The sequence below is a fragment of the Mercenaria mercenaria genome, chromosome 16 (genome assembly GCF_021730395.1).
Source record: "Mercenaria mercenaria strain notata chromosome 16, MADL_Memer_1, whole genome shotgun sequence".
Classification (NCBI taxonomy): domain Eukaryota; kingdom Metazoa; phylum Mollusca; class Bivalvia; order Venerida; family Veneridae; genus Mercenaria; species Mercenaria mercenaria.
The window spans coordinates 60620928-60646501 of NC_069376.1; the positions used below are offsets into that span (position 1 = coordinate 60620928).

A 25574-nucleotide genomic window follows, 5' to 3' on the forward strand; every position below is an offset into this window, starting at 1 on the left:
ACAGGGAATAATTTGATGATACTGATCAGTGCGATCAGACGCTCGTAGTGACAGCAACAATGGCGGCTTCCACTGCAAACAAACAAGGACCGAGGGAACAAAATCCGGTCACACTTGCATATCTAATTGCCTACAATGTTGCACAAGTGATGGGGTATGGACATTTATCTATGTTCACGATGTTTACTCTTTCTTTGAATTGTAGACTTCCCATATAGTGCCTGAAATGCATATAGGTTAAAAAGAATCTTGGACGTTTCGACCCCAAGACATTTCGACCCCAAGACATTTCAACCCCAAAATTTAATTTTCTTGGACAATTCGACCCCAAAGACATTTCGACCCCAAGACATTTCGACCCCTCAGAAATAGTTGTATGTTTTCATTTTATATTTCTTCCATTTTACATATTTTAGAAAATATGAATATATAGATCTATATAAATATTCTATTTTTAAATACATGTCAGTGAATAAACCGCGCGGGTCGGAAAGGATCGGCCGTATGTTTATTATTGGAACTAATTGAGTTATTTCTTCATGTTATTTTGATAATCTAAGAAGAAAATATATTATGAAAAAACAGTTTTTAAAAGAATTATATCATGTTTATATATGAATATAAAAACGTTTACTGCATTTATTGCCAAAGCACGAATAATGTCCTTTGATTAGTCCTGATAGAGTTTGACTGGATTATCACACCTATTATATCAATTAATCAGTATATTTGTAAGCACACACAACTGACATGTGACAAACAATGTCTTACAAGGTAAGTGCAGTTAAATATGATAAGCTTTTATTTAATTTAAAAGCTAACAAAATTATGGTGATTGTGGTTCATCCACGAGTGCTCAAATTTCCGTGCGCTCAACAAATTTTCAACTTCGTATAAAAACGTTTTGTGCATTTTATTTTCCTTTTGTAAATTAATTATTTATTTGAGATATCAAACTGTATGCGTTGATGGTGAGTTGTCGACGCCTACGTTGATGAAATACAGTGTGCCCCAGGGATCAGTGCTTGGTCCAAAGAACTATATCATGTACACTAAACCCGTGGGTGCCATATGCAGACGTCATGGACTTCTTCATCATTTCTACGCTGATGACTCTCAATTATACCTATCTTTTAAGCCGATAGAGGCTGTGGCCAGAAGTGAAGCTTTGCGCCGCATTGAGAGCTGTCTGACTGAAATTGTCTCGTGGATGAATTCCAACATGCTGAAGCTCAATGCTGACAAAACTGAGGTAATGCTATTGACATCAAAGCGTAACTCCAAGTACATTGATGACGTTTCTGTGAAGGTCGGTGATTCTGTGATAAAATCCACGAAATGTGTTAGGAATCTTGGAGCAGTATTTGACAGCGGTATGGATATGGAACAACAAGTCAACTCGGTGTGCCGGGCTGGATATGCACAACTTCGCAGAATAGGTCACATCAGACGGTATCTTACCAGTGATGCCACAAAAACCCTTATAAACAGCCTGGTTACTTCACGGTTAGACTACTGTAATGCCTTGTTAAGTGGTATACCAAACAGCACACTTAACAAGTTGCAACATGTCCAGAACACTGCAGCTCGCGTAATCACTAAGACGCCCCGTCGCAATCATATAACACCGGTTCTGAAGGAGCTTCACTGGTTGCCAGTGAAATACAGGGTGCAGTACAAGGTTCTGACCCACACCTTTAAGGCGTTACACAATCAGTCCCCTGCCTATATTAGGGATATGCTAGAAGTGTATAAACCGGTCAGGACCCTAAGATCGCAGGACACGCTGTCACTGGTTATGCCAAAATCTAATACCATGATGTATGGCAATCGCAGCTTTTCGTGCACTGCTCCAAAGCTTTGGAACTCTCTTCCTGTCAAAATCAGGGAAGCTGACACGCTAGCTGCTTTCAAAAGCCTGCTCAAAACCCACTTCTTTGTACAATATTTTGTTAACTGACCGATACATTTATTTTTTTTATCTTGTTTTTTTTTTAAATTATACTTGTTTTCATTCATGATTTTTGTTAATGTGGAATGCATTATCTTTGTATACGTATTTGTTTGTATTTTTGCAATTTATTCTGTAAAGCACTTTTGAACGTGTACAAGTGCATGAAAAGAGTGCTATATAAATGTGGTATAATAATAATAATAATAATAATAATATGATTGAATTCTATCATAAACCCTAAAAATACGATTTATTAAAGAAATACCTGTGTACATTAGAATATTTTAGGACATGGAAATTCCGAATGTACAAATTTCCAGTGCGCACGCCGATTTTCAATCATGTACAAGACGTAACGCGCAAAAGTATTTTAATTTCCTTTTGAAAAATAATAATTTATGATCTATATGTTTGAATTCAGTCATAAATCACTTCAAAAATACCATTTGTTGAAGAAATACGGGTGTATTTCAGTTATGGCAATTTCCCGCGTGGTCGCCGAATTTCAATCTCTTATAAAATCGGTTTGCTTAAGGAATTTTATTTATCCTTCTGAAACTTATTATTTATATTATACACGAATGATTTCTGCAATAAACCCTACAAAAATACCATTTATTAATAAAAAAAAGGGTGTATTTCGATAATGGAAATTTCCCGCGCGGTCGCCGAATTTCAGTCTCGTATAAAGTCATTTTGCGTGAACGCATTTTATTTTCCATTCGTATTTTATTCATTTATGATATATATAATTGAATTATTTAAAAAGAACTTCAAAAATACCTTTAACTTACAAAATACAGGTGTATCCCGGTTATGGAAAATGTATTCCGGCGTATCCCGGTTTTTTAGGTGGATTCCGGTTTAATGTGTGACCGAAATCGCTTGAAGTTGCTTAAATCATACTTTTAAAATCATACATTAAACCACGTGTATTTGCTAAAATATTTAATATAGAAAAAAGTAATACGGCTGTCACATTTTCTTTACAGATATGAAATATGATAATAATTTTTTCCCCGTTTTTAACAGAACAGTACTCACATATTCTTACATTTTGCAGAAACGGGGATTTCGTGTTTGATATTTTACAACTGGAAGGAATGTCGTACATAGAAAAGAAAAGAGCAGTTTGTAAAACACGAAAATCATATTCTGTAAAGCAAATACTTTATGTGTGCGTCAAAATCGCGTACGAAAATAACATTAAATGCGAAAATAAGCAATATGTTGTTTAATTTCCTATTGTTTTCTTTACATTTTCGCCCAAATTAAAGATAATGTTGACACATGTTTATAAATATCCGATGTCACCACAATCGCTTGTTAATTGCAATGCGCACTGCAGATAAATGCACACCTGCTGTATATCAACAAACAATTAATCAAGGTGTGATAATCCAATCAAAAGATTACGTGTTTCTGATTATGATTCTAAATATAAATATAATGAAGATGATGACATCTTAAACTTCTTTGAGTTACATTATAATTATTTATATTTGGTTGAATCCCATAGAAATGAGATGCATATATCTTTCGAAAAAAAAAGTCAAATAAATATCATATAATTATCTATAGATTAAAGCTTAATTATAATAATGACGACATTCTTAGATGTTTTCAGGCATATCATTGAATGGGGTCGAAATGTCCAAGGAGTTGGGGTTGAAATGTCTTGGGGTCGAATTGTCTCTTGGGGTTGAAATGTCTTGGGGTCGAAATGTCTTGCTAGCGGTTAAAAACTAGGATCAAGGGAGGCAATCCAATAATTTATTAATTATCTATAATATCGTGTGTATTGATTTTGATAAAACAATAATTATTGTTTTTAAAATTATGATTAAAGACATTTTTCATTTTGTTTGATTTCACAATTTGTTAGAAAATGTCATTTTTGACATCCCCGTGCAATGCAGTCATACATTTTAACCTGCTGTTGGGCACTCATTTTAACCCTTGCAAGAGGGAAACAAGGGCGAAAGACTCTGTTCATTTTAGTGATTATATGTTGCATATAATATCATTTACGTTTGACTTCTGTCCACTTTTGACATAGTAATGAAAAAACTCTGTTACTCTATTGGTCCTACTCTATTTTATTACCGTCTTTAGCACTAAAATGTCTTTGAAGATTTGATGGCTACAAGATACAAATTTTATTTAAATCGGTGTTATATATAGACAACATCAGCTATGTATAGCTATTGACCGACATAAATATCTATTGACCGTCACCTACATAATTTCCGGAAATCAGTTATAAACAGGTTAATAATATGAAATAAGGCAAAGCCTCAAAGCGAGCTCAAAGAAATTGGATTTAGCTAAAAATATTATGCATCATTTATTTGTCACAAAGACACTATTCACTACTCACAAGAATTCAGGAGAACATAATACCTATTCACTTGAAAAAGTGTGCATTTAGTGTCACCATACCTATAACAGTGAATGTAATACGTTGCAAAATTTATGGGAAGTCGGTGTCACGGTGACGTCATTACCGCGTTCCCGTTTCTTTCTGCTTATTAATGACATTTTTTCCATTTTCTGGCCGATGCTTGATCTTTTAAATGAAAATAATATTTTTTTCAAACAACTGGAAATCATTCTTTCATTATTGTTGAGTGATGAATAATTTTTAGCAGTTGAATGAAGTTTTGTATTCACTCCGGAAAGAAGTATTTCCTGTGAGCACCTGTCCGCTAGGGTGCGCTTTTTAAGAACTTCTGATGAAACTTTTCAAATCCATCACCAAGTGTGAAAGTATACTTGCATTACCGTAAAGCTCTCTTCGAGCTTGCTATAAAGTAGTCATTATAAAAGTGATTTGTATAATTTTGGTATAATTTTTAGAGCCTCTATACTCCAATATATTTTTGAAAATTGATTGAAAAAAAAACTAATTTTTTAATAGAGTAGTTTGGTTGCCAAAATAATGCAATAATCCAAAATTTGTTCTAGGTGAAACAGTAGCATTTTGGAAAACCGGGAACTCATAAAAGTGCTGAGAACTTAATTATTTTTAAAGCAATTAATTCATTTTTTTAAAAAGTGTATCTATAGAGGAACCTCTATGCTAAGAAATATGTAAAAAGAAAAAGAAAATATTTACATTTAATACTAAAAGTAATCTGATTGTCAAAATAGCGTATTTTTCTATTCGAAAAAGTAGCATTTTTGAAAATGCGGAAATCATAAAAGTGCTTTTAAAAGAGTTAGGACTTTAATGTATTTAAAGCAATTAAATTTAATTTTTTATATCTGTCTATAGAGGAACCTTTATGCTACGACATATGTGAAAAGAAGTAGAAAATATTTACATTATGATTTAATAAGGTAGTCTTATCATCAAAATAACATTTTTTCTAAATTCTATTTGAAATTGTACTGGCTATCGACCACCAAATCCGGATGACCACCAAACCGAACAGTCCTGTAAACGCTTTATTTCGGTCTTTAACCTTGCTAATCTGTTTATGGTCAAATGGACGCTTAATTTTCAACAACAGGTCAAAGTTACAACAGTTTAAGTTAAGTATTTTACAAGAAATGCTACATTTCATTTCGTCTGCACTCATGAAGCATGTTTACAAGTCGGGGGAAGTCCGAAGTGGCGAGATACGCATGTGCAGTATTTTCGTGAGGTCCCGCCATTAAATCTAAAGGACCCATGCAAATTTGAGGTAAGCAGACAAGACATTTCGTAAACACTTATATCAGGGAAATACAGCTTTGATAATCTAGTGCATGACTTTTACACACTCTAAAACACATTTTCATATCAAAATATTCACTTCGAAAAGTGAAATTTTAAAAGATTTGGTTGGGAGAGATACGATCAAATTTATAGATTTAAGAGAGGTAATTCGTACAATTCTAGGACTCAGACACTGTATGAATACTTTCCATTGGTTGAAAATAAAGTTTAATTCAATGTTGAATGTAAATTAAAAATCAATAAAGTGTCCATCTCGCTGTCCAGAAACATGGTACTGTTAGACCTTAAAACAATGTGATTCTGTGGCCCTTCGTTCGGGCCTCGAAAAAGTACTTGACCTAACTTAAGAAGTAAACAAATTAGCTCTTTAGTTAGGATGAGAACCTAGCTTTGTTCATGTGAAATTTCAATCACTAGATGTATCTGTTTCCCGAGTTATCATGAGGAGTATTCCAAAAGTGTTTGGTTGAAAGACGCTAGCCAGTAATTGTATCACTTTGGATAATCCGAAAATCATAAAATGCTATAAAGCATTAAAGTATTATTTAAAGCAACTAATCTGTGTTTCTTAAAAATATATCAAAACAAGAATATAATTCTATTGCATACGTAAAAGGAAATAGAAAATATTAATGTTTAGTAATATAATTTGATTGTCACAATCGCTGTATTTTTCTATTTGAAGTTTTGAAAAATCTGGAAATCATGATAGAACTTAAAACTATGATAAAGCATTTTGATTAGGTTTTTATGCCCCCGAAGGGAGGCTTATTAGTTTTCAACTGTCCGTTAGTTTGTTCGTTCGTTCGTCACAACGTTAACTTTTTGCATGAAGGCACTTTACTCGCGAACCACTGCACCCAGGACCTTCAAACTTCACATGCTGATAGTACTTATTGAGTATACCACCCCTACTGACTTCGGGGTCACCAGGTCAAAGGTCAAGGTCACAGGGGCCAACGTTAACTTTTTGCATGAAGGCACTTTACTCGCGAACCACTTCACCCAGGACCTTCAAACTTCACATGCTGATAGAACTTATTCAGTACACCACACCTACTGACTTTGGGGTCACCAGGTCAAAGGTCAAGGTCACAGGGGCCAATGTTAACTTTTTGCATGAAGGCACTTTACTCGCGAACCACTGCACCCAGGACCTTCAATCTTCACTTGCTGATAGTACTTATTGAATACACCACCCCTACTAACTACTAACTTTTGGGTCACCAGGTCAAAGATCAAGGTGCTGTGGGGGCATTTGTCACCATTAGTGACAGCTCTTGTTATATACATATAATTACATTCTTTCTATTTTATATGTAAATATTATATATAATTAATACTACACCAGAATTAAGATGTTTTCCAAGCTTCCCGAGCTTCCCAAAGTGCCTCTATAGCAACATATGCTTTTCCACACCTTTCAGTTTTAAGCCCAAAACATTTATTCAGAAGGTAGAACTATAGGCAGTACATTGGTACCTGACATCAAAACAAAACACCGGATAAATAATACATTAATTACTTTTGTTACACAGTGTGCCAAATCATGTGATCGCGCTACGTCATTTTGAGCACGAAAGTGAAAGTGGAAAGGTAAACAAAAATTATAAATCAGGGCGTAAGTTTTTTGTTCAATATATTGTGTTATCTTGCACATGATTCAAAACCTATTTGAAAGTGCTATCCCCGGTACTACGATTTCCCCACCAAAACCTCGTTTTAATGCTATTCCTGTTCGACCACTTTCGACATTGTGTGCTCTAAGGTGTTCTCGCTGCAAATCAGTTGAACAGGAATAGCATTAAAACGAGAAGGTTTTGGTGGGGAAATCGTAGTACAGGGGGTGGCACTTTCAAATAGGTTTTGAATCATATGCATGATATTTACACAATATATTGAATAAAAAAACTTACGCCCAGATTTATAATTTTTGTTTACCTTTCCACTTTCACTTTCGAGCTCAAAATGACGTAGCGCGATCAAGTGATTTGGTACACTGTTACAATAATTGCAAAATTCTTGATTTATAAATACAATAAAACCTGGTAAAACAAGAAAAGAAAAGAAAGCTTCTGTCATGGATGGATCTCCTGACCTGTGGACTGTAAAGCGGACAAATAAATCTTTATGCTACTGTAGAAGTGTAATATCATAAGGTACAAAAGTACATATATTATAATTTCAGTTACAGCAGCCTGATGAGATTCGTTTCAGATTGAAATTTATGTAATTACTTATTTTTGTACAAAAACAAATATATTTGATGCTGATTTTTTTTTATCAAACACTGATTGTTATTTAAGAAATTTTTTTTTCAGTGTTTATGCAAAATGAATGACAGAATGGAATTGGCAAATCCCTGAATGGCGCTAGCGATTCATGTTTAATTTGCCGATCCTATTCTGTTGTTCATTTCCCATGAAAACCAAAAAAGAAGTTTTTTTTTTTAAATTAACATTATATTTCCATTCCATTTCTAATCAAGATTAAATTATAAACTGCACACATTTTGTTGCATTTAACATTAAAATCAGCTTTTCACCAGACATAACAACTGCGATGTCATCTATGGAACATTCTCCCTGACTGTATGAAGAAGTCGTCAAAACAGCAGCCCGTTATCACTAAGCAGAGTTGACGTAACTTTTGCGCCTTTCCTTTTGCTGTTCATATGAAATGGTCGTCATAATTTTCAATGGAAAAGAATAGGGCGAATGTAAATAATCAATATTCAAAACAGTAAGCGAGAGGTTTGAATCATCTGTGAACGCAAACATCTATTAACACCATTAAGTACTAGGTGCAGTCCTGTGAAGAAACCTTAATAACTCTGATTCCATCAAATGCCACAAATTTCCAAGTCATCATTATACAGTAGAATAAGAATAATCTGTTTTCTTTTACACATGTCTTCTCATAATGAGATGCTGTTGTCGCTGCTTCGTGGCATCAGTATCTCTGCTATTGTCTCCATTTATATATAAAAAAATGTTGAAAATGTTTTAAATACAAATTATTTGTTTTGTTTTGTATGGTGAGCATACACACTCACAGTTATCATAGGAGTTGTTTCAGCCAATCAGTGTTTTCCTATATGACGTCAAATTGAAAATTCCAGCACCATCTAAGAAATGTACCTGCTATCAATGAGTAAAGACGATGCACAATGACTGCAATCAGTAAAGATTTACAGTTATAATTGGTTATTAGTAATTCACCTGTAGTAACATTCCTTGTTATCCTGCATTGATATTTTGATGAATATGACCACATCTTTTAGAGATGGTTTTGATTCACATAATTATGTTTTTATTGTGAAACACTACAGTTATTGTCCGCAAGTATTGACCTGGCACTCTTTAATCTTCGCCAATATTTTCGGACGTTTCTGTTTATTTACGGAACATTTGTATTCTGAAAATATCTTTATTACTAAAGTAACCTATACAGTTAATGGAAGAAACAGTGGTATGGTGCTAAGCTGTCTAACTTCCAAGCACGTTGCCACTGGTTCGAAATCACCTTAGATCGTTTTTTTTTTCAATATATTGTTATCGATACTGCTTTTATTCTCACATTATTTTATGTACCACATTTCATGAATTTTAATTGTTTCTCATGAATGTAAAATTTATTTTCTTGAAACTGTTGCGCTGGTGACAAGCAGTTTGTCTTTTTATCACAGATAGGCCTACATTTGAAACAATTTTTGTCTGACTTTTTCTACAACGTTTTGATAACTTTTTATAAATGAACCATAGAAATCATGATAACTTTGATCAGGTGAGTGGTAGGTTTGCATATAAAATTTGGAGAAAAAAAGATGATTAAGTCTGAGGTAGGACTCGAACCCACAACCCTGATATTGACAGCTAAGCGCTTTGTCCTCACAGCTACCTGCACTTGTGACATCACATCAATTAAGAAATATATACATGCAATAGTAGTATTACTGTTTAGGCTCGGGACACCGAAAATTGATTTACAGAAATATACGGAATATTCATGAGTGCCAGGTCAATACTTACGGACAATACTACTGATAGCTGAAACCTTTAACCTGTTATGTAAACAAAGTAAAAATATCAGTGAAATGTACCAGAGATTCTACCAAAGAATCACTGTAGACTTGGTATGCCAAAATGTGTTTGTGTTATTTAATTTCATGATGCACTTTCTATACGATGTAGAGCATTTGATATGTTTGCTGTTTGCAATACAAAATGTATACAAATTATCAAGTATTATAAATTTGTTTATTAAGGACAGAATTCAATTTATGATGATTTGGCAATATCATGGTGGTGACTAAGATCAGATTTTTTTTTTTTATAAGAATAGCTCAAATGAGTAATGTGATTTGCAAGTGTCTGTTGTGGGTGGTTGCTTCAGTCTGTATTTTCAGACAGGTTATACATATTTCTTATTTAATTGTTTTCAGATGGAGTGCAATTCTGTTTATCTTCATATCACATTATTCAACAGAGAATACAGCAAAGGGATTGTATGCTAAAGTTGCCCCTCTTCTCAACATATTCCAGACAGCAGCCATTCTTGAGGTAGTCAGACTTTCAAACCTTTTTTTTTATTTCAAAACTTAAGACACATTTAGATTGGATATATTTCATAGCCATTTATATTCTTAAATCTGTGCTTTTTGTGACTAACACCTGAAAATGTTCAATGTAGGATGAGTATACACATTTGATATGCTGTAGTCACAGATGGTCATCCAGGTATGAAGTAAGGTTGTTAGTTTCCCATCATTTTTTGCCCAAAAAGTGCCTGTATCTATTTTTGTGTCCCCCAAAATTTTGGGGAAGCACTTGTCAGGCAGTCTAACTGTCCGTCAGTCCGTACGTCTGTCCGTCCAAATTTGTGTTTTGAAATGGTATAGTGAAGTTTGAAAGGGCAGTAATTTTGGATAGCTTTTTTTCCTTGTTAACATGTCATTGGCAGTTTGTTATTTCTAGTTTTTATATTTTGCAATCTTTTTATAATCATCCTCAGTAACATTAAAACAATTCCACAAAGGGTACGTAGGTTTCATGGTTATATGATAGAAATGACAATGTGATCTAAATTGGAAACTGAATGGCAAGATTTAAGTTGTTCACACTTCTAACTTTAATCCCTTAATCTTGCTCAATAATTGCTCAGTCGTCATCATAATAATGTCTATTCAATAGATTTTTATAGGTATTATAACATTAGGCATGCAGGTGTCATTGTTATCACTATATGGGTTGTAAGTCAACTAAAGTGTTGAAATATATGTATTGAAGTATGAACTGAAATATCATACTACCCAGTATTGCCCACTATTGCCCAGTAAAACCTGGGTTTTCCCAGTATTACCCACTGGGCTGGGCAATATGCTTAAAACCCGGGTTTTTGCCAACCCTGTGAAATATACATCAAGTTGACACCTGTATTTCTGTTTTGTGACTGTTTCAGATCCTCCATTGTGCAGTTGGTTTTGTAAGATCTAGTGTAATGTTGACAGCCTTCCAGGTGTTTTCAAGAATCATGCTCACATGGGGAATAGCGTATAGTTTATTAGTGGTAAGAAGGTTACTTATTTCATATGGTGGCTGGTGTGTTGGTATGATATGTCTGGCTTGGGTATCACAGGGTGTTCGGTTGACCCGAGGTCCCGGGTTTTGACCCGCGAAAATCGAAAAAAACTCGTATTTGACCCGCATAAAATATGCCACGTGCGTCGGCTTGACTCGCGGAAATTTACTTTGATGCGTCTCAAGTTCGAAAGTTCTGCCCCTTGTCAATCAAAATCCCAATGAATTTCAATATTGTTTGCCGGCACAAGCGGAAATATGGCAGTAGGCGGAGCGTCGTATGTTAATTAGCTGCTGACAGATGTCCGTCACGCCACGCGCCAAATGACACGTGATCATCTCGCGGTTTGTATTTAGTACAATATGCCTTGTCATTATCAAAGGTGTTTATTGATCAATGTGTAAAAGTTAATTGATAAACAATGCAGCCTTGTACCACTTGTTAATTATTTTGTGTGCTTGATACGATTACATGCGCCGGCCGGCCGTCACGGTCTATAGCAAATTTATTATCATTGCCGAGGCTTTGTTTGGGCCAAAACAAATTAAATGCTTTAAATAAGCAGAAATTATACGTGGTATGATGAAAAAATGAAATTTAAAACAGTTATTTTTTCAAGAATTTCAAATGTTTACTTTCGTTTTCCGTAATTGTCACTCGTTTTCGCGACTGCCATGTTTGGACATTTTTATCATTTCTTCCGAGATTTTGCTAGTACAATCTGAATAAAAAGCCAATAAAACGTCTGCATTTAACAAAAATATGATCACTGTTGCCAAAGCAGCTCTTATTTAGAAGAATTTGCCGAGAATAAAATCATGCAAAGCACCAAACCCCACCCACTTTTAGGCAATATGCAAAATAAGACAACTAAAATATGAATTGCTTAAGAAAATCTGTTATGTCTAATGTACTTGTTTAGATGAAGTCTGTGGGAGTTGCATTAATAACAGTATACATGTAGCTTGACCCCTGAAAAGCTGATCTTGACTCTTGAAAATCTGATTTTGACCCTTGAAATTTTAGGCTGAAGAGTCAATGACTCTTGAGTTTCAGAACCTACCGAAAGCCCTGTATCATATATGTGTCTACAACGCGATATTCCAGTGAGGCAGCATTATGAAGTTGGGCATTGTCCTCACTGCTACAAGTAGACACCATGGTCTAAGTGACTGAAAATTGTTGAAAAAAGTGCTGAACCCGAGCACACACATATATGATGGCTGCAGTCCCACATGCACTCTACACAGCAACTGTGCCTTGTAATCCAGAGACAAGCAGAGTCTGGCTTACCTGATATACACATCCATCTAGTTTATTAGATTTGCATCAAGAAATATGCACACAAGTGCGAGACTGAGAAATTGCACAACTTCAAGAGTGAATTTAACACTACATATTTTTATCAGAAACGTAAAAATCGTTTTTATTGAATACATATTTATACTGAAAAATGATACATATTTGTTCCTAAGCTTAGTAAAATTTACAATTTTCAAAAATAATGTACGGTACTTTTTAATGCCATGACTGTCATTGAATTAATATCACTCAGCTGATAGGAAATTAATTTCTTTTATTTACAAGTCAATAAATGAATAAAAGTAATGGAAATTATGAAAATTATCTATATCCTTCCTATCAGGTCCAACACTTGCAGACGAGCAATGGCACCCGTAGGTGGTTCTCTTGTTTTCAAATTGGGGCACTTGGTCCCTATAAAAGACCATTTGAGCTAACGTAGAAACATCTTCAAATGCATTTTTCTTGGATCACTTGGCAGATCTCTAATTATGTCTCCCCCCAGGAGACATATTGTTTTTGCCCTGTCCGTCCGTCCATACGTCACACTTCATTTCCGAGCAATAACTGGAGAACCATTTGACTTAGAACCTTCAAACTTCATAGGGTTGTAGGGCTGCTGGTGTAGACGACCCCTATTGTTTTTGGGGTCACTCCGTCAAAGGTCAAGGTCACAGGGGCCTGAACATTGAAAACCATTTCCGATCAATAACTAGAGAATCACTTGACACAGAATGTTGAAACTTCATAGGATGATTGGTCATGAAGAGTAGATGACCCCTATTGATTTTGGGGTCACTCCATCAAAGGTCAAGGTCACAGGGGCCTGAACATGGAAAACCATTTCCGATCAATAACTAGAGAACCACTTGACCCAGAATGTTGAAACTTCATAGGATGATTGTACATGCAAAGTAGATGACCCCTATCGATTTTGGGGTCACTCCATTAAAGGTCAAAGTCACAGGGGCCTGAACATTGAAAACCATTTCCGGTCAGTAACTTGAGAACCACTTGACCCAGAATGTTGAAACTTCATAGGATGATTGGTCATGCAAAGTAGATGACGCCTAACGATTTTGGGGTCAGTCTGTGAAAGGTCAAGGTCACATGGGCCTGAACATTGAAAACCGTTTCCGGTCTGTAACTTGAGAACCACTTGACCCAGAATGATGAAACTTCATAGGATGATTGGTCATGCATAGTAGATGACTCCTAACGATTTTGGGGTCACTCTGTGAAGGGTCAAGGTCACATGGGCCTGAACATTGAAAACCATTTCCGGTCAGTAACTTGAGAACCTCTCGACCCAGAATGATGAAACTTCATAGGATAATTGGTCAAGCAGAGTAAATGACCCCTATTGTTTTTGGGGTCACTCCGTTAAAGGTCAAGGTCACAGGGGCCTGAACATTGATAACCAGTTCCGATCAATAACTTGAGAACCACTTGACCCAGAATGTTGAAACTTCATAGGATGATTGAAAATACAGAGTAGATGACCCCTATTGATTTTGGGGTCAGTCTATTAAAGGTCAAGGTCACAGTGGCCTGTTCATGTAAAATCATTTTTTGGAAATAACTTTAGAACCACTTGACCTACAATGTTGAAACTTAATAGGATGATTGGACATGCAGAGTAGATGACCCCTATTTATTTTGAGGTCACTTGATCAAAGGTCAAGGTCACAGAAGCCTGAACAGTGACTTGAGAACCACTAGGCCAAGAGTGTTGAAATTTAGCGGGATGATTGGACATGCCAAGTAGATGATCCCTATTGCAGCCAACCATCAGTGTCTCTTTGACTTTCGCTCCTGACCCCTATTGACTTCTTGCCTATAGGACTTTGCATTGGGGGAGACATGCGCTTTTTTACAAAAGCATTTTCTAGTTTCTTCAAATGGCGGCATTTGACTTGTTTTCTGTTTTTATACAAAATGTTACCTTTCATGATTCAGTGTGTCATAAATATATTCAAGGGCTACTTGAGCAACTTACAGCCACTATGGCCCAGTTGTTTTTTTTTTAAAAAATGATTTATAGAGTTGCAGGATTTGTTTTCTCTATTTTAAATTATTGTGATATTGTAACAATTCCCTTAACATTGAACATGTCTTTTAAATTTAAGATTATAGTAAACTTTCTACCCTTCTTCCTGTATATTTCAGGTTCAGAATGTATTTGGTGTTTCCATGTTTATTTTTGCCTGGAGTGTTACAGAGATTATACGATATGCATTCTACATGTTCAGTTTGATTGGAGAAGTTCCCTATGCTCTACAGTGGTGCAGGTAAGTTAGAAACTTGACACTGAGTTCAAATGATCCAAGTTTGTTTCATTTTTAGCTCGTCTGATTTTTTAAAAATATCAAGACGGTATTCACTTGATTGTCGGCCTTGGTTTAAATTTTTTGTTTAGTCCACCTTTTCTCAAAAACTATAAGATTTACAGCTTTGAAACTTGCACACTTGTTTGTCATCATTAGTTGACTTAGTAGACCAAGAACCATAACTCTGATATGCATTTTGTCAAAATTATGGCCCTTTTTATACAAGTTTAGAAAATTTGAGTTTCTTGGTTAAATTTTTTGTTAGGTCCGCCTTTTCTTAAAAACTATAAGAAATACAGCTTTGAAACTTTGCACACTTGTTTATCATAATTAGATGACTATGTAGGCCAAGAACCATAACTCTGCTATTCATTTTGTCAGAATTATGGTCCTTTTTGTACAAGTTTAGACAACAAAAATTTGAGTTTCTTTTAAAATCTTTGTTTAGGTCCACCTTTCTCAAACACTGTAAGAGCTGCAGCTTTGAAACTTTGCACACTTGTTTATCATCCTTAGGTGACTATATAGGCCAATAACCATAACTCTAACCAGCATTTTGTCAGAATTATGGCCTTTTATGTACTTAGAAACTCTGAACTATAACTATTTTCTTACATACTGACCAGCACTTGCAGACGAGCGATGGCACCAGTAGGCGGTGCTCTTGTTAGTTTTTGTTGTGCTTATGTCATGCTGACACAACTATAGGTCAAATGGCAACGTTCCAGCTTTTGATGGTAGAGGAAGACAACCTGACTACATTTGTGCATTATTGCAGGTACAAGCTGGCACCTGGGTAGAACCAGTGACCTACCATTAGCCAGCTGGATGGTTTCCTCACATGAGAGAATTCTACCCTGGAAGCAAGGTTGATCCATTGACCAAGTTTGAGCCAATGAAGTAGTGGTTTAAATATGGTGTTGAGTTTTCAACCTCAGGGTTGCGTATTTAATGTTTCCCTGGGGTCACGAAGCACCCTTTCCATAAAGCACCAGAGATATATATTCAAATGAGGGTAACTGGGCCTACATTGCTAAATGGTTATGTTTGCCATCTTCTGTTTTCTTGCCGACCATCTCTGTGAGTTTGAAATCCTGATGTAGAATTCTTGTGAAGATGCTTATTGGCTGCACTACCAATTGCACTTGCCTAAAATAATGCTGGAAAGGGAATATGGAATCTTCTTCCATCATAAGTGCTGGAAAGTTGCTAAATAATCCTGTCTTTAAAATGTACCAGAAACAAACAAATGAGAGTTATTTACGTTATAACTCGGCTAAATAAGGGTTAACTAGACTTTGTGTACATTTCTAGCAGACCAAAAATGAAGCACCAGGTTGAAATTATTTGATCATGCAATGTCCATTGATTTTCTTATTAACCACATACATGTAGGAAATCCAAATGGATTGAAATTTCTCAATTGTTCACTGTAATGATCTGAAATGCACTGTACAGGTTTCATAACTCTACAAAGTTGAGCCTCTATTTTGACTAAATACTTTTTTGGTTTAGTTTTTGTATGTAAACATATATGTCTGTAACCACTATAAAAGAGGATGAATTGAAACTTCACATACCTTTTAATTAGCTTACCTGAGCCAAAGGCTCATGGTGAGCTTTTGTGACCGCTCAATGTCCGTCGTCCGTCCGTCAACATTTTCTAAAAAAATCTTCTTCTTGAAAACCACCAGGCAGAATTACACCAAACTTCACAGGAATGATCCTTGGGTGGCTCCCTTTCTAAATTATTCAAAGAATTGAATTCCATGCAGAACTCTGGTTGCCATAGCAACCGAAAGGAAAAACTTTAAAAATCTTCTTGTCCGAAACCGCGAGGCATTGAGCCTTCATATTTGGCATGTGACATCATCTAATGGTCCTCTCTGAAGATTGTTAAAATTGTGCCCCTGGAGTGAAAAGAGGCCCCGCCCAGGGGGTCACAAATTTTACATAGACTTATATAGGAAAAATCTTCTTGTCTAAAACCACAAGACCTAGGCCTTTGATATTTGGTATATAGCATTGCCTTGTGGTCCTCTACCAAAATTGTTCAAAATTAATGATAACCCTAGGGTGAAAAGAGGCCCTGCCCCGGGGGTCTCAAGTTTTACATAATTATACTAATATAGGAAAAAACTTTTAACAATCTTCTTGTCTGAAACTGCAGGGCCTAGGCTTTTAATATTTGGTATATAGCATTACCTTGTGGTCCTCTACCAAAATTGTTCAAATTATAACCCTGGGGTGAAAAGAGGCCCTGCTCCGGGGGGTCTCAAGTTTTACATATATAAGAAAAAACTTTAAAAATCTTCTTGTCTGAGACTACAAGGCCTAGGCTTTTGATATTTGGTATGTTGCATTGCCTTGTTGTGCCAGAATTGTTCAAATTATGCCCCTGGGGTGAAAAGAGACCCCACCCTGGGGGTCACTTGTTATATGAGTTATATAGGAATAAATACTTCAAATATTATCAGATCATATTTCCTAGACTGCTTAATTATAACTACCTGATGACCCCGAATGATTAGGGGTCACTTGACTGTGACCTTGACCTACTTTCTTGTTTTTTAAGATACAGCCTTGAAATTTGGATGACATGTCAGTTTTGCACACCGATCTTAAAACTGACTTTCAGTGACCATGAATGTGACCTACTGACCTACTTTCTAATATTTTAGCATCAGTTTTCCATTTTAAACATGTGCGTCATATTGCTCAGGTGAGCAATTCAGGGTCATCATGACCCTCATGTTGTCATGATCTGATATGTTCTGTAAAGCTGTCGTAACCCATTGTACTTTTTTTTGCAAAGTTATGCCCCTCTTGACTTTGCTGTTCATGCATTAATTTTGTTTTAATGAGAAGGCTTTTGAATGATAGAGAATTGCTGTTGTCCAGCAGGTCTTGTTCTTTTGAACCTACTGTTGACATCTGTCACAATTATCTTAATTGTTCCAGCTTATTTCATATGAGGTTAATCAGAAATAAAAATAGAAACATTTTCTAGTGGCCTCTGCCAGTTTACTGCTTGATAAATCTTTACCAAACTGTACTGGAACATGCAAGCTGTTTTTAAATATTAACATTTTATTATTAAAAAGGTAAAGGGTCTCAAATTGTAGGAAATTTTACACAAATAATTATGCAGTGAGGTTTTATTTTTCAGATACACCTTTTTCATTGTGCTGTACCCCATTGGTGTGACAGTAAGTGACTTATTTTGCTGTTCCTTTAGCTGAATCCATAATAATACTGTTCTATATTGTATATATCATGTAGTTTTACTCTTGTCTTTTTAGCTCACCTGAGCCAAAGGCTCATGGTAAGCTTTTGTGACTGGTCAATGTCCATCGTCCGTAGTCCATCGTGCGTTGTGCGTCCATCAACAATTTCTAAAAAAATCTTCTTGAAAACCACTGGGCAGAATTACACCAAACTTCATAGGAATGATCCTTGGGTGGCCCCCTTTCAAAATTGTTCAAGGAATTGAATTCCATATAGAACTTTGGTTGCCATGGTAACTGAAAGGAAAAACTTTAAAAATCTTCTTGTCCAAAACCGCAAGGCATAGAGTCTTGATATTCGGCATGTGACATCATTTAATGGTCCTCTATGAAGATTGTTCAAATTTTGCCCCTGGGATGAAAAGAGGCGCCACCCCAGGGCTCACAAGTTTTACATAGCCTTATATAGGAAAAAGCTTTAAAAATCTAGTCTAAAACCACAAGACCTAGGCCTTTGATATTTGGTATGTTGCATTGCCTTGTGGTCCTCTACCAAAATTGTTCAAATTGTGCCCCTGGGGTGAAAAGAGGCCCAGCCCCAGGGGGTCTCAAGTTTTACATAGCCTTATGTAGGAAAAACCTTTAAAAATCTTCTTGCCTTAAACTGCAAGTTCTAGGCTTTTGATATTTAGTATGTTGCATTGCCTTGTGGTCCTCTACCAAAACTGTTCAAATTATGCCCCTTGGAGGAAAAGAGGCCCTGCCCTTGGGGTCCCAAATTTAACATAGACTTATATTGGGAGGAAAAAATCTTCTTGTCGAAAAGTTCAAGGCCTAGGCCTTTGATATTTGATATGTAGCATTGCCTAGTGGATTTCTAACAAGAATCCTCAAATTATGTCCCTGGGGTGAAAAGAGGCTCTGCCCTGGGGGTCACTTGTTATATGAGTTATATACTTTATTAGGAATAAATACTTAAAAAATTATCAGATCATATTCCCAGACTGTTTAATTATAATTACCTGATGACTACAAGCGATTGACTGTGACCTTGACCTACTGACCTTCTTTGTTGTTTTTTAAGATACAGCCTTGAAATTTGGATGACATGTACAGTTTTGCACACCGATCTTAAAACTGACTTTCAGCGACCATGAATGTGATCTACTTTCTAATATTTTAGAATCAGTGTACCATTTTAAACATGTGTATCGTATTACTCCGGTGAGTGATTCAGGGTCATCATGACCCTCTTGTTAAAAGCCACATGTAAAAAGTTCGAGCCACTTTTATGAAATTGTAGCAAATGGCTTAAGTGGCAAATGGCTCAAGTGGCAAATAAGAGTGTGGCTCTGGTCCTATATGTATTAACAGTATAAATGTGTTTCCTTGGATGGAACAATATAATGTCAAAAAAAAATTATATTGCACGAAATATATTGACCCAAAAGTTGGCTTGTACTAGGTGTGACTCTGCTGGATTTGCTTTACTTGTTTTCAAATGTCACCTTGTCATATGAAATACTAACAATAATTGCTCATGGAAAGTGAGTGTTGTGACTGCTAGATGTATAAAGTATACAACATTGAATTTAATAAATCAGTGTGAATGGAAGAGAAAACAAACCTGTTAATATGAATCAGGTTGAATGATGACCTTTTGAGTATGAAGTTCATTAAGTTGGCTGTACACATGCTGGTGGGTTATATATTCAAAGGGAAAATACATTGTTTGTACTCATTTTGTAATAAAGAGTTACTCACAGTAAACAAAATACAGTTCTGTCACAGGTTTAGATAACTTATGAGTCATTCTGTTATTCTGGAGTTGTTTTGCCATGTGATCTCAATGGTAATTAGATCAATGGGAGAATTTGTTTGGGTTTTTTTTGCATCTAGTTATTTGCTAAGATCTACACTGGTGTGCATTCAAGAATATTATATTGATGGAAACTGCCAATAATGATAGCTCAGAAATAAACTACTCTTTTTACTTTATGTAACTTTATAGCCATCCTTTTCAGTTTTTCTTTGTTTGTAATTTCATATAACTGTTATGTGAATTTGAAAATACCGGTAACCTTCAAAATTAATTTTTTCAGGGTGAATTGCTGTCTATTTGGAGTGGTTTGGATTTTGTGAGAGATTCAAAAATATATTCTGTGGAGCTACCAAATGCGGCTAACATGTCATTTAGCTACTACTACTTCTTGATTTTCTTTATGATCATGTATATTCCAAGTAAGTATGCAGAATTTCCATAGGGGTTAAAATGAAAGTTGAAAGTGCTTAAGGTGAGCTATTGTGATCGCCCTGTGTCTGTCATCCTCAGTCGTACATCCATTGTCAACAGTTTGACAAACTAGATTCACAGTTTGACCCAAGTCAGAATGTTACCCGCAATAATATCTGAACAAATTTGTTATTGGGTCATTCAAATTTAAAAGGTAGGTCACTGTGCTATTTTAAAGGAAATCCTTGTTAACACTCTAGAGACAGCATTTTCTGCCCCATCTTCTTAAAACTTTGTCAGAATGTCTCTATGAATTCATGGTCAAGTTACCAATATGCTTTATCCAACTAATTAACTCCAAGGTATTTTGAATTTTTTGTTACTTTTAATTCAATGTTGTGAAGTTTGTATGGGTAAATGACAGGATTTCGTTTTTTGGTAATTCTAATGATCTCACATTTGTCTGGGTTAAACTCCATTCTTAAGTCATTCTGTAGCTTTTCAGAGTCAGAATGGGTATCTATGGTTAAGTATACAATTGTATCATCAGCCAGTCTCTACTGAATCAGGAAGGTCATTGATAAAAGATAAGAATAGGCAGGGGCCCAGCACTGACCCTTGGGGCACAGGGAGTCTCATTTTTTGCTCATTGTTCATAAAAGTTTGTCAAATTGTCACTATGAAATTTAGGTCAAGTTCAAAATTGAATAACTTGAGATCAAAAATTAGGTCACTAGGTCAAATCATAGGAAATAACTCTAGATTACATTTTCTGTCTGAGTTTCATAAATGTGAGAATGTGTGTTACAATGAAGTATAGGACCAATTTGAAACAGGAGTCAAAACTAGGTCACTAGGTCAGTTTATTGAAAAATCTTGATAACACACTAGAAGACATTTTATACTTGATCTTTATAAAAATTTTGTCAGTGTATTTGTTTGTTTTGGGTTTAACGCCGTTTCTCAACAGCATTTCAGTTATGTAACGGCGGGCAGTTAACCTAACCAGTGTTCCTGGATTCTGTACTAGTACAAACCTGTTCTCCGCAAGTAACTGCCAACTTCCCCACATGAATCAGAGGTGGAGGACCAATGATTTCAGACACAATGTCTTATATCAAATTGCACGGAGAACATACGCCTCGCCCAGGGCTCAAACTCGCGACCCCGAGATCCGTAGATCTGCGCTCTCCCTATTGAGCTAAGCGGGCGGGCTTTTTCAGTATATATGTCCTTATAAAATCTAGATGAAATTAAAACTTGGTCAACTTGAGTCAAGAACTAGTTGGCTAGGTTAAATGATGGAAAAAGTTGGTTACCTGTTCTACCTTATTTAAAGAATGCATGGTTTGAATGTTTGTAATGATGGTTACCTGAGGAAAGAACTCGGTCAGATGAGTGATACTGGGCCATCATTGCCCTCTTGTCCTTTATTTGATCATATTTATGTCTCCCACCACACAGTGGTGTGGGAGACATATTGATTTACTCCAGTCTGTGTGTGTGTCTGTCTGTCTGTCACAAAGCTTGTCCGCACTCTAAGTCGAACATTTCTCATCCGATCTTCACCAAACTTCAACAAAATGTGTCTGCCAATAAGTGCTCGGCCAAGTTCAATAACTAGCCAAATCGGCCTAGGCACTTCGGAATTATGGCCCTTGAATTACCAAAAACACACAGATTTCTTGTGCAGTTTTACCCCCAAACCGACGCCTATACTACTAGTAGTATAGGCGTCATTTTGGTGTCAAGAAAGCGCATGCACATGTGGATTAAGTAAACCATATATAAAGACTGACTTACTATTTAGATGATTAGGCAGTTGTAGGAGACATGCGCTTTTCTCAAAAGCATCTCTAGTTGTATTATATAATTCTGTATCATTACATCACAGACTTGATCAGATCATCAGTACATCATTACCATGTTTGAAAGTGACAGTCTAAGACAAAATATTTGCAGATAGTGTGAAACTCACTGTAGATGAAATGTTTTTTACCAGCTACATGTAGCTTATAATATTCTTGCTGTAATACTGTAGTGTTCTGTTTAAGTTGCAAAGGTTTGTTCTCAGTAGATGTATACTTCTGTATTAGTTATTCACACACAATGGCCGTCGTAGGTACACAAAATGTTACTTGACATATTCTTTATCAATATTTTGCTCATATACAGTTTTATTTGACCAGTCTTTAATTTGACTCCTTTATTTTATGTTTAAATTTAGTTTTTCTACACATGCAGTCTTTGACACCTATGTTCTTTTTCAGTTTTTTCAAAAATGCAGTCTTAATCTTTGATTTGACACCTATATTCTGTTTCAGTTTTTCCACAGTTGTACATGCATATGCTGGCACAGAGGAAGAAAGTCATTGGAGGTGCTGGGAAACCAAAGACAGAATAGTTCAGATTGTCAGAAACAGACTGTAGCCATAATGAATGAAACAAACTACATGTATATGCCAAAAAGCATTGTATGAATGAGTTTTATGACATGAAAGAATGTAAATTAATGAAGAGAACTTGAGCGACTAACATGACTTAGACATAATATTCCATTTAATTGTTATATAATAGACAATCTACAGTAAAGCATGATAACTTGAATTATCCTGGGGTTTCAGTGATCCAGACAGAAAATATGAGGAAAATGGCTAGAGACCACACAAATTTCTCAGATCAGCCCTGGTACCCTAATGTTTCACTGTACTTCATTCTGTTTTCCATTTCATATTTTAAGAGTTAGGTCCATATTTTATACAAGAATTTCATAGAGAGAAAGAGTTGCTTGAACTGAAAATGGAACAGCATGTGAAATATTTATGAGTTCATTTAAAACTATTGCCAGTTAAAGTGATACCAACTGAATTTTTGAGGAGTTTGCAATTATGTCCAGGTGCTGTATGTTCACAAAACTGTTTTTAATATCCTTTTCAGCAATTTTGAAAATTTGTTAGATCTACTTGGAAAGGATGATAAATGTTTTTAGAATAATTCACATATCCATTAGTACTGAATGGTATGGGACAGTTTGATAAAACATGTGCTGGAAAGATAGACTGTTTGTAAAAATGTTGCTTGTTCATAAATGGTGAGAATGTCATTTTACATTTCATATTATATTTTTAAGGAGTAATCATGTTGATTTCATGACAGCCATGTTATTTATTCATTTTCAATAGTTGTTTCCCAAAGATTCAATTGGAAATGGAAATCTGTCGAAAAATTGCATATGGCTGACTTCATTATTATAAATGCATAAAAATATACCTGTTTTACAGTTGGAGAACTATTATATTGTATTTAAACTAAGAACTATTCGGAAGTGTGACTTCTTTTTTTTGGATTCTAAGGCATATCATCACACATTATACATGCACCTGTTGAAAGGAATATCTGTATGCTGAAGTCAATAGTTAGGATCTGTTAAATTTCACATAAAGAGTCATTTAAATACATAATGTTAGTGATTTACAGTTTGGTTCAGAATTTTGAATATCCTTATTTGGATCCTGTGTACCAATACTTAAGTTTTATACAAGATGTATATCCGACATTGAAAAATAATGAAAGGTGTGAAACTTGAAATTGTTGTAAAAACCCATGCAGAATGCTGATTCTGTCCTTTCAAAAGTGATACTTTACAACTTTCCAAGCTTCAGTTTTTAATTTTATAAGATACTCAGTACAAATATATGTCAGTATGTTTACATAAAATGTTATGGAAAATAACACATTCTATCGATTTCGAAATGGCTTTATTTTTACTGGAAAAAAGTTGTTAATTAGTCACTTTAAATGTTCTTTCAACAACTTGACTGTTTTGTAATTTATTTTTTAAGGTGTATGACTTGTAGCTTAATCTGTGTAGATTGTTTTTAGGAGAAAATATTGAAGATAGTATGAATAATTGTTGTCTTATTACTTATATGTGCTTACATTAAACAGATCATAAAACATGAAATATACTTTGATTTTTAAGAAGTGAACATAGTTGTTGTGTATGCTTTGAAGAAGAATTTTAGGATATTCCCATATAAACAAATATAAATTTGATTAAAACCACCATGTTGCAAATGGTTATTAAAATATAGCATGGTAAAGGTTAAAGGAGAAAGCGCAAAAACATGAAGACATCTTGCATTAGTGATTGTTTGAAGCTGATGTGATTGTAAATTACTGGATGAATCTGTCAGTATAGAAAGATAAAAATACCAAGGTAAATGAAAGTTCAAAAATGATTTGCAACTCCACTGGTGTAAAAGACTGAAGGCATATAGTGTTTAAATTGTCTGACCGTTAGTTCATTTGTCACACTCTTGTGTATTCAACTCCTCCCACAGTTTCCATCTAGTTAAAATGAAACTTTGTATACATCATCAATCCAAAATTATCACATACAATTTTTTATGGACTTTCATGTGCAAATTTTTTTTCTTCTGTAGTTTTGACATTACAATTTTGCAACTTTTACCTGTACTTTGATCAACTCTTCTGTTGTTTCAATCCAATTCAAAAGAAACATGGCAGAGATATCCTTTATTTACACTGCCATTTGACTTTGAAACATGGAGGCTGAGCTTGAAGTATGGTGTGCACTTTAAGCCAGTTTTAATTCCCTAGTGGTGTTATGTCACTACCACTTTTATTAGGTCATTTGAACTATGTTATGGGTGAGTTATTAGTATAGATGGATGATCCAGCATTTGTTGTTCATTGCCCTGCATCCATCACCCTGTATCCATCATTTGCTTCATCACCCTGCATCCATCACCCTGTAATCATCATCTGCTTCATCAGCCTGCATCCATCCTCTGCTTCATCACCCTGTATCCAACATCTGCTTCATCAGCCTGCATCCATCACCCTGTATCAATCATCTGCTTCATCACCCTGCATCCATCACCCTGTATCCATCATCTGCTCCATCAGCCTGCATTCGTCACCCTGTATCCATCATCTGCTTCATCACCCTGCATCCATCACCCTGTATCCATCATCTGCTTCATCAGCCTGCATCCGTCACCCTGTATCCATCATCTGCTTCATCAGCCTGCATCTGTCACCCTGTATCCATCATCTGCTTCATAGCCCTGCATCCGTCACCCTGTATCCATCGTCTGCTTCATTGCCCTGTGTCCATTGCCTTGTGTCAACATTTTTACTTTAATATCTTCATTGAAATTTAAATTCGCTAAACTCTGTAGCCTGCTGGCATGAACTT

At 35.5% G+C, this 25574-nt stretch overlaps 1 protein-coding gene across 1 annotated transcript; it reads left to right on the forward strand.

Moving 5' to 3' along the window:
• Positions 1 to 24339, forward strand: LOC123540417 (very-long-chain (3R)-3-hydroxyacyl-CoA dehydratase 2-like). The gene is made up of 7 exons (XM_045325424.2): positions 1 to 154; positions 10123 to 10240; positions 11139 to 11246; positions 14730 to 14851; positions 18060 to 18099; positions 20220 to 20358; positions 22675 to 24339. The coding sequence occupies exons 1-7, from the start codon at positions 60 to 62 to the stop codon at positions 22752 to 22754; spliced, it is 702 nt and encodes a 233-aa protein (XP_045181359.2). The 5' UTR covers positions 1 to 59; the 3' UTR covers positions 22755 to 24339.
• The last annotated feature ends 1235 nt before the right edge of the window (positions 24340 to 25574 follow it).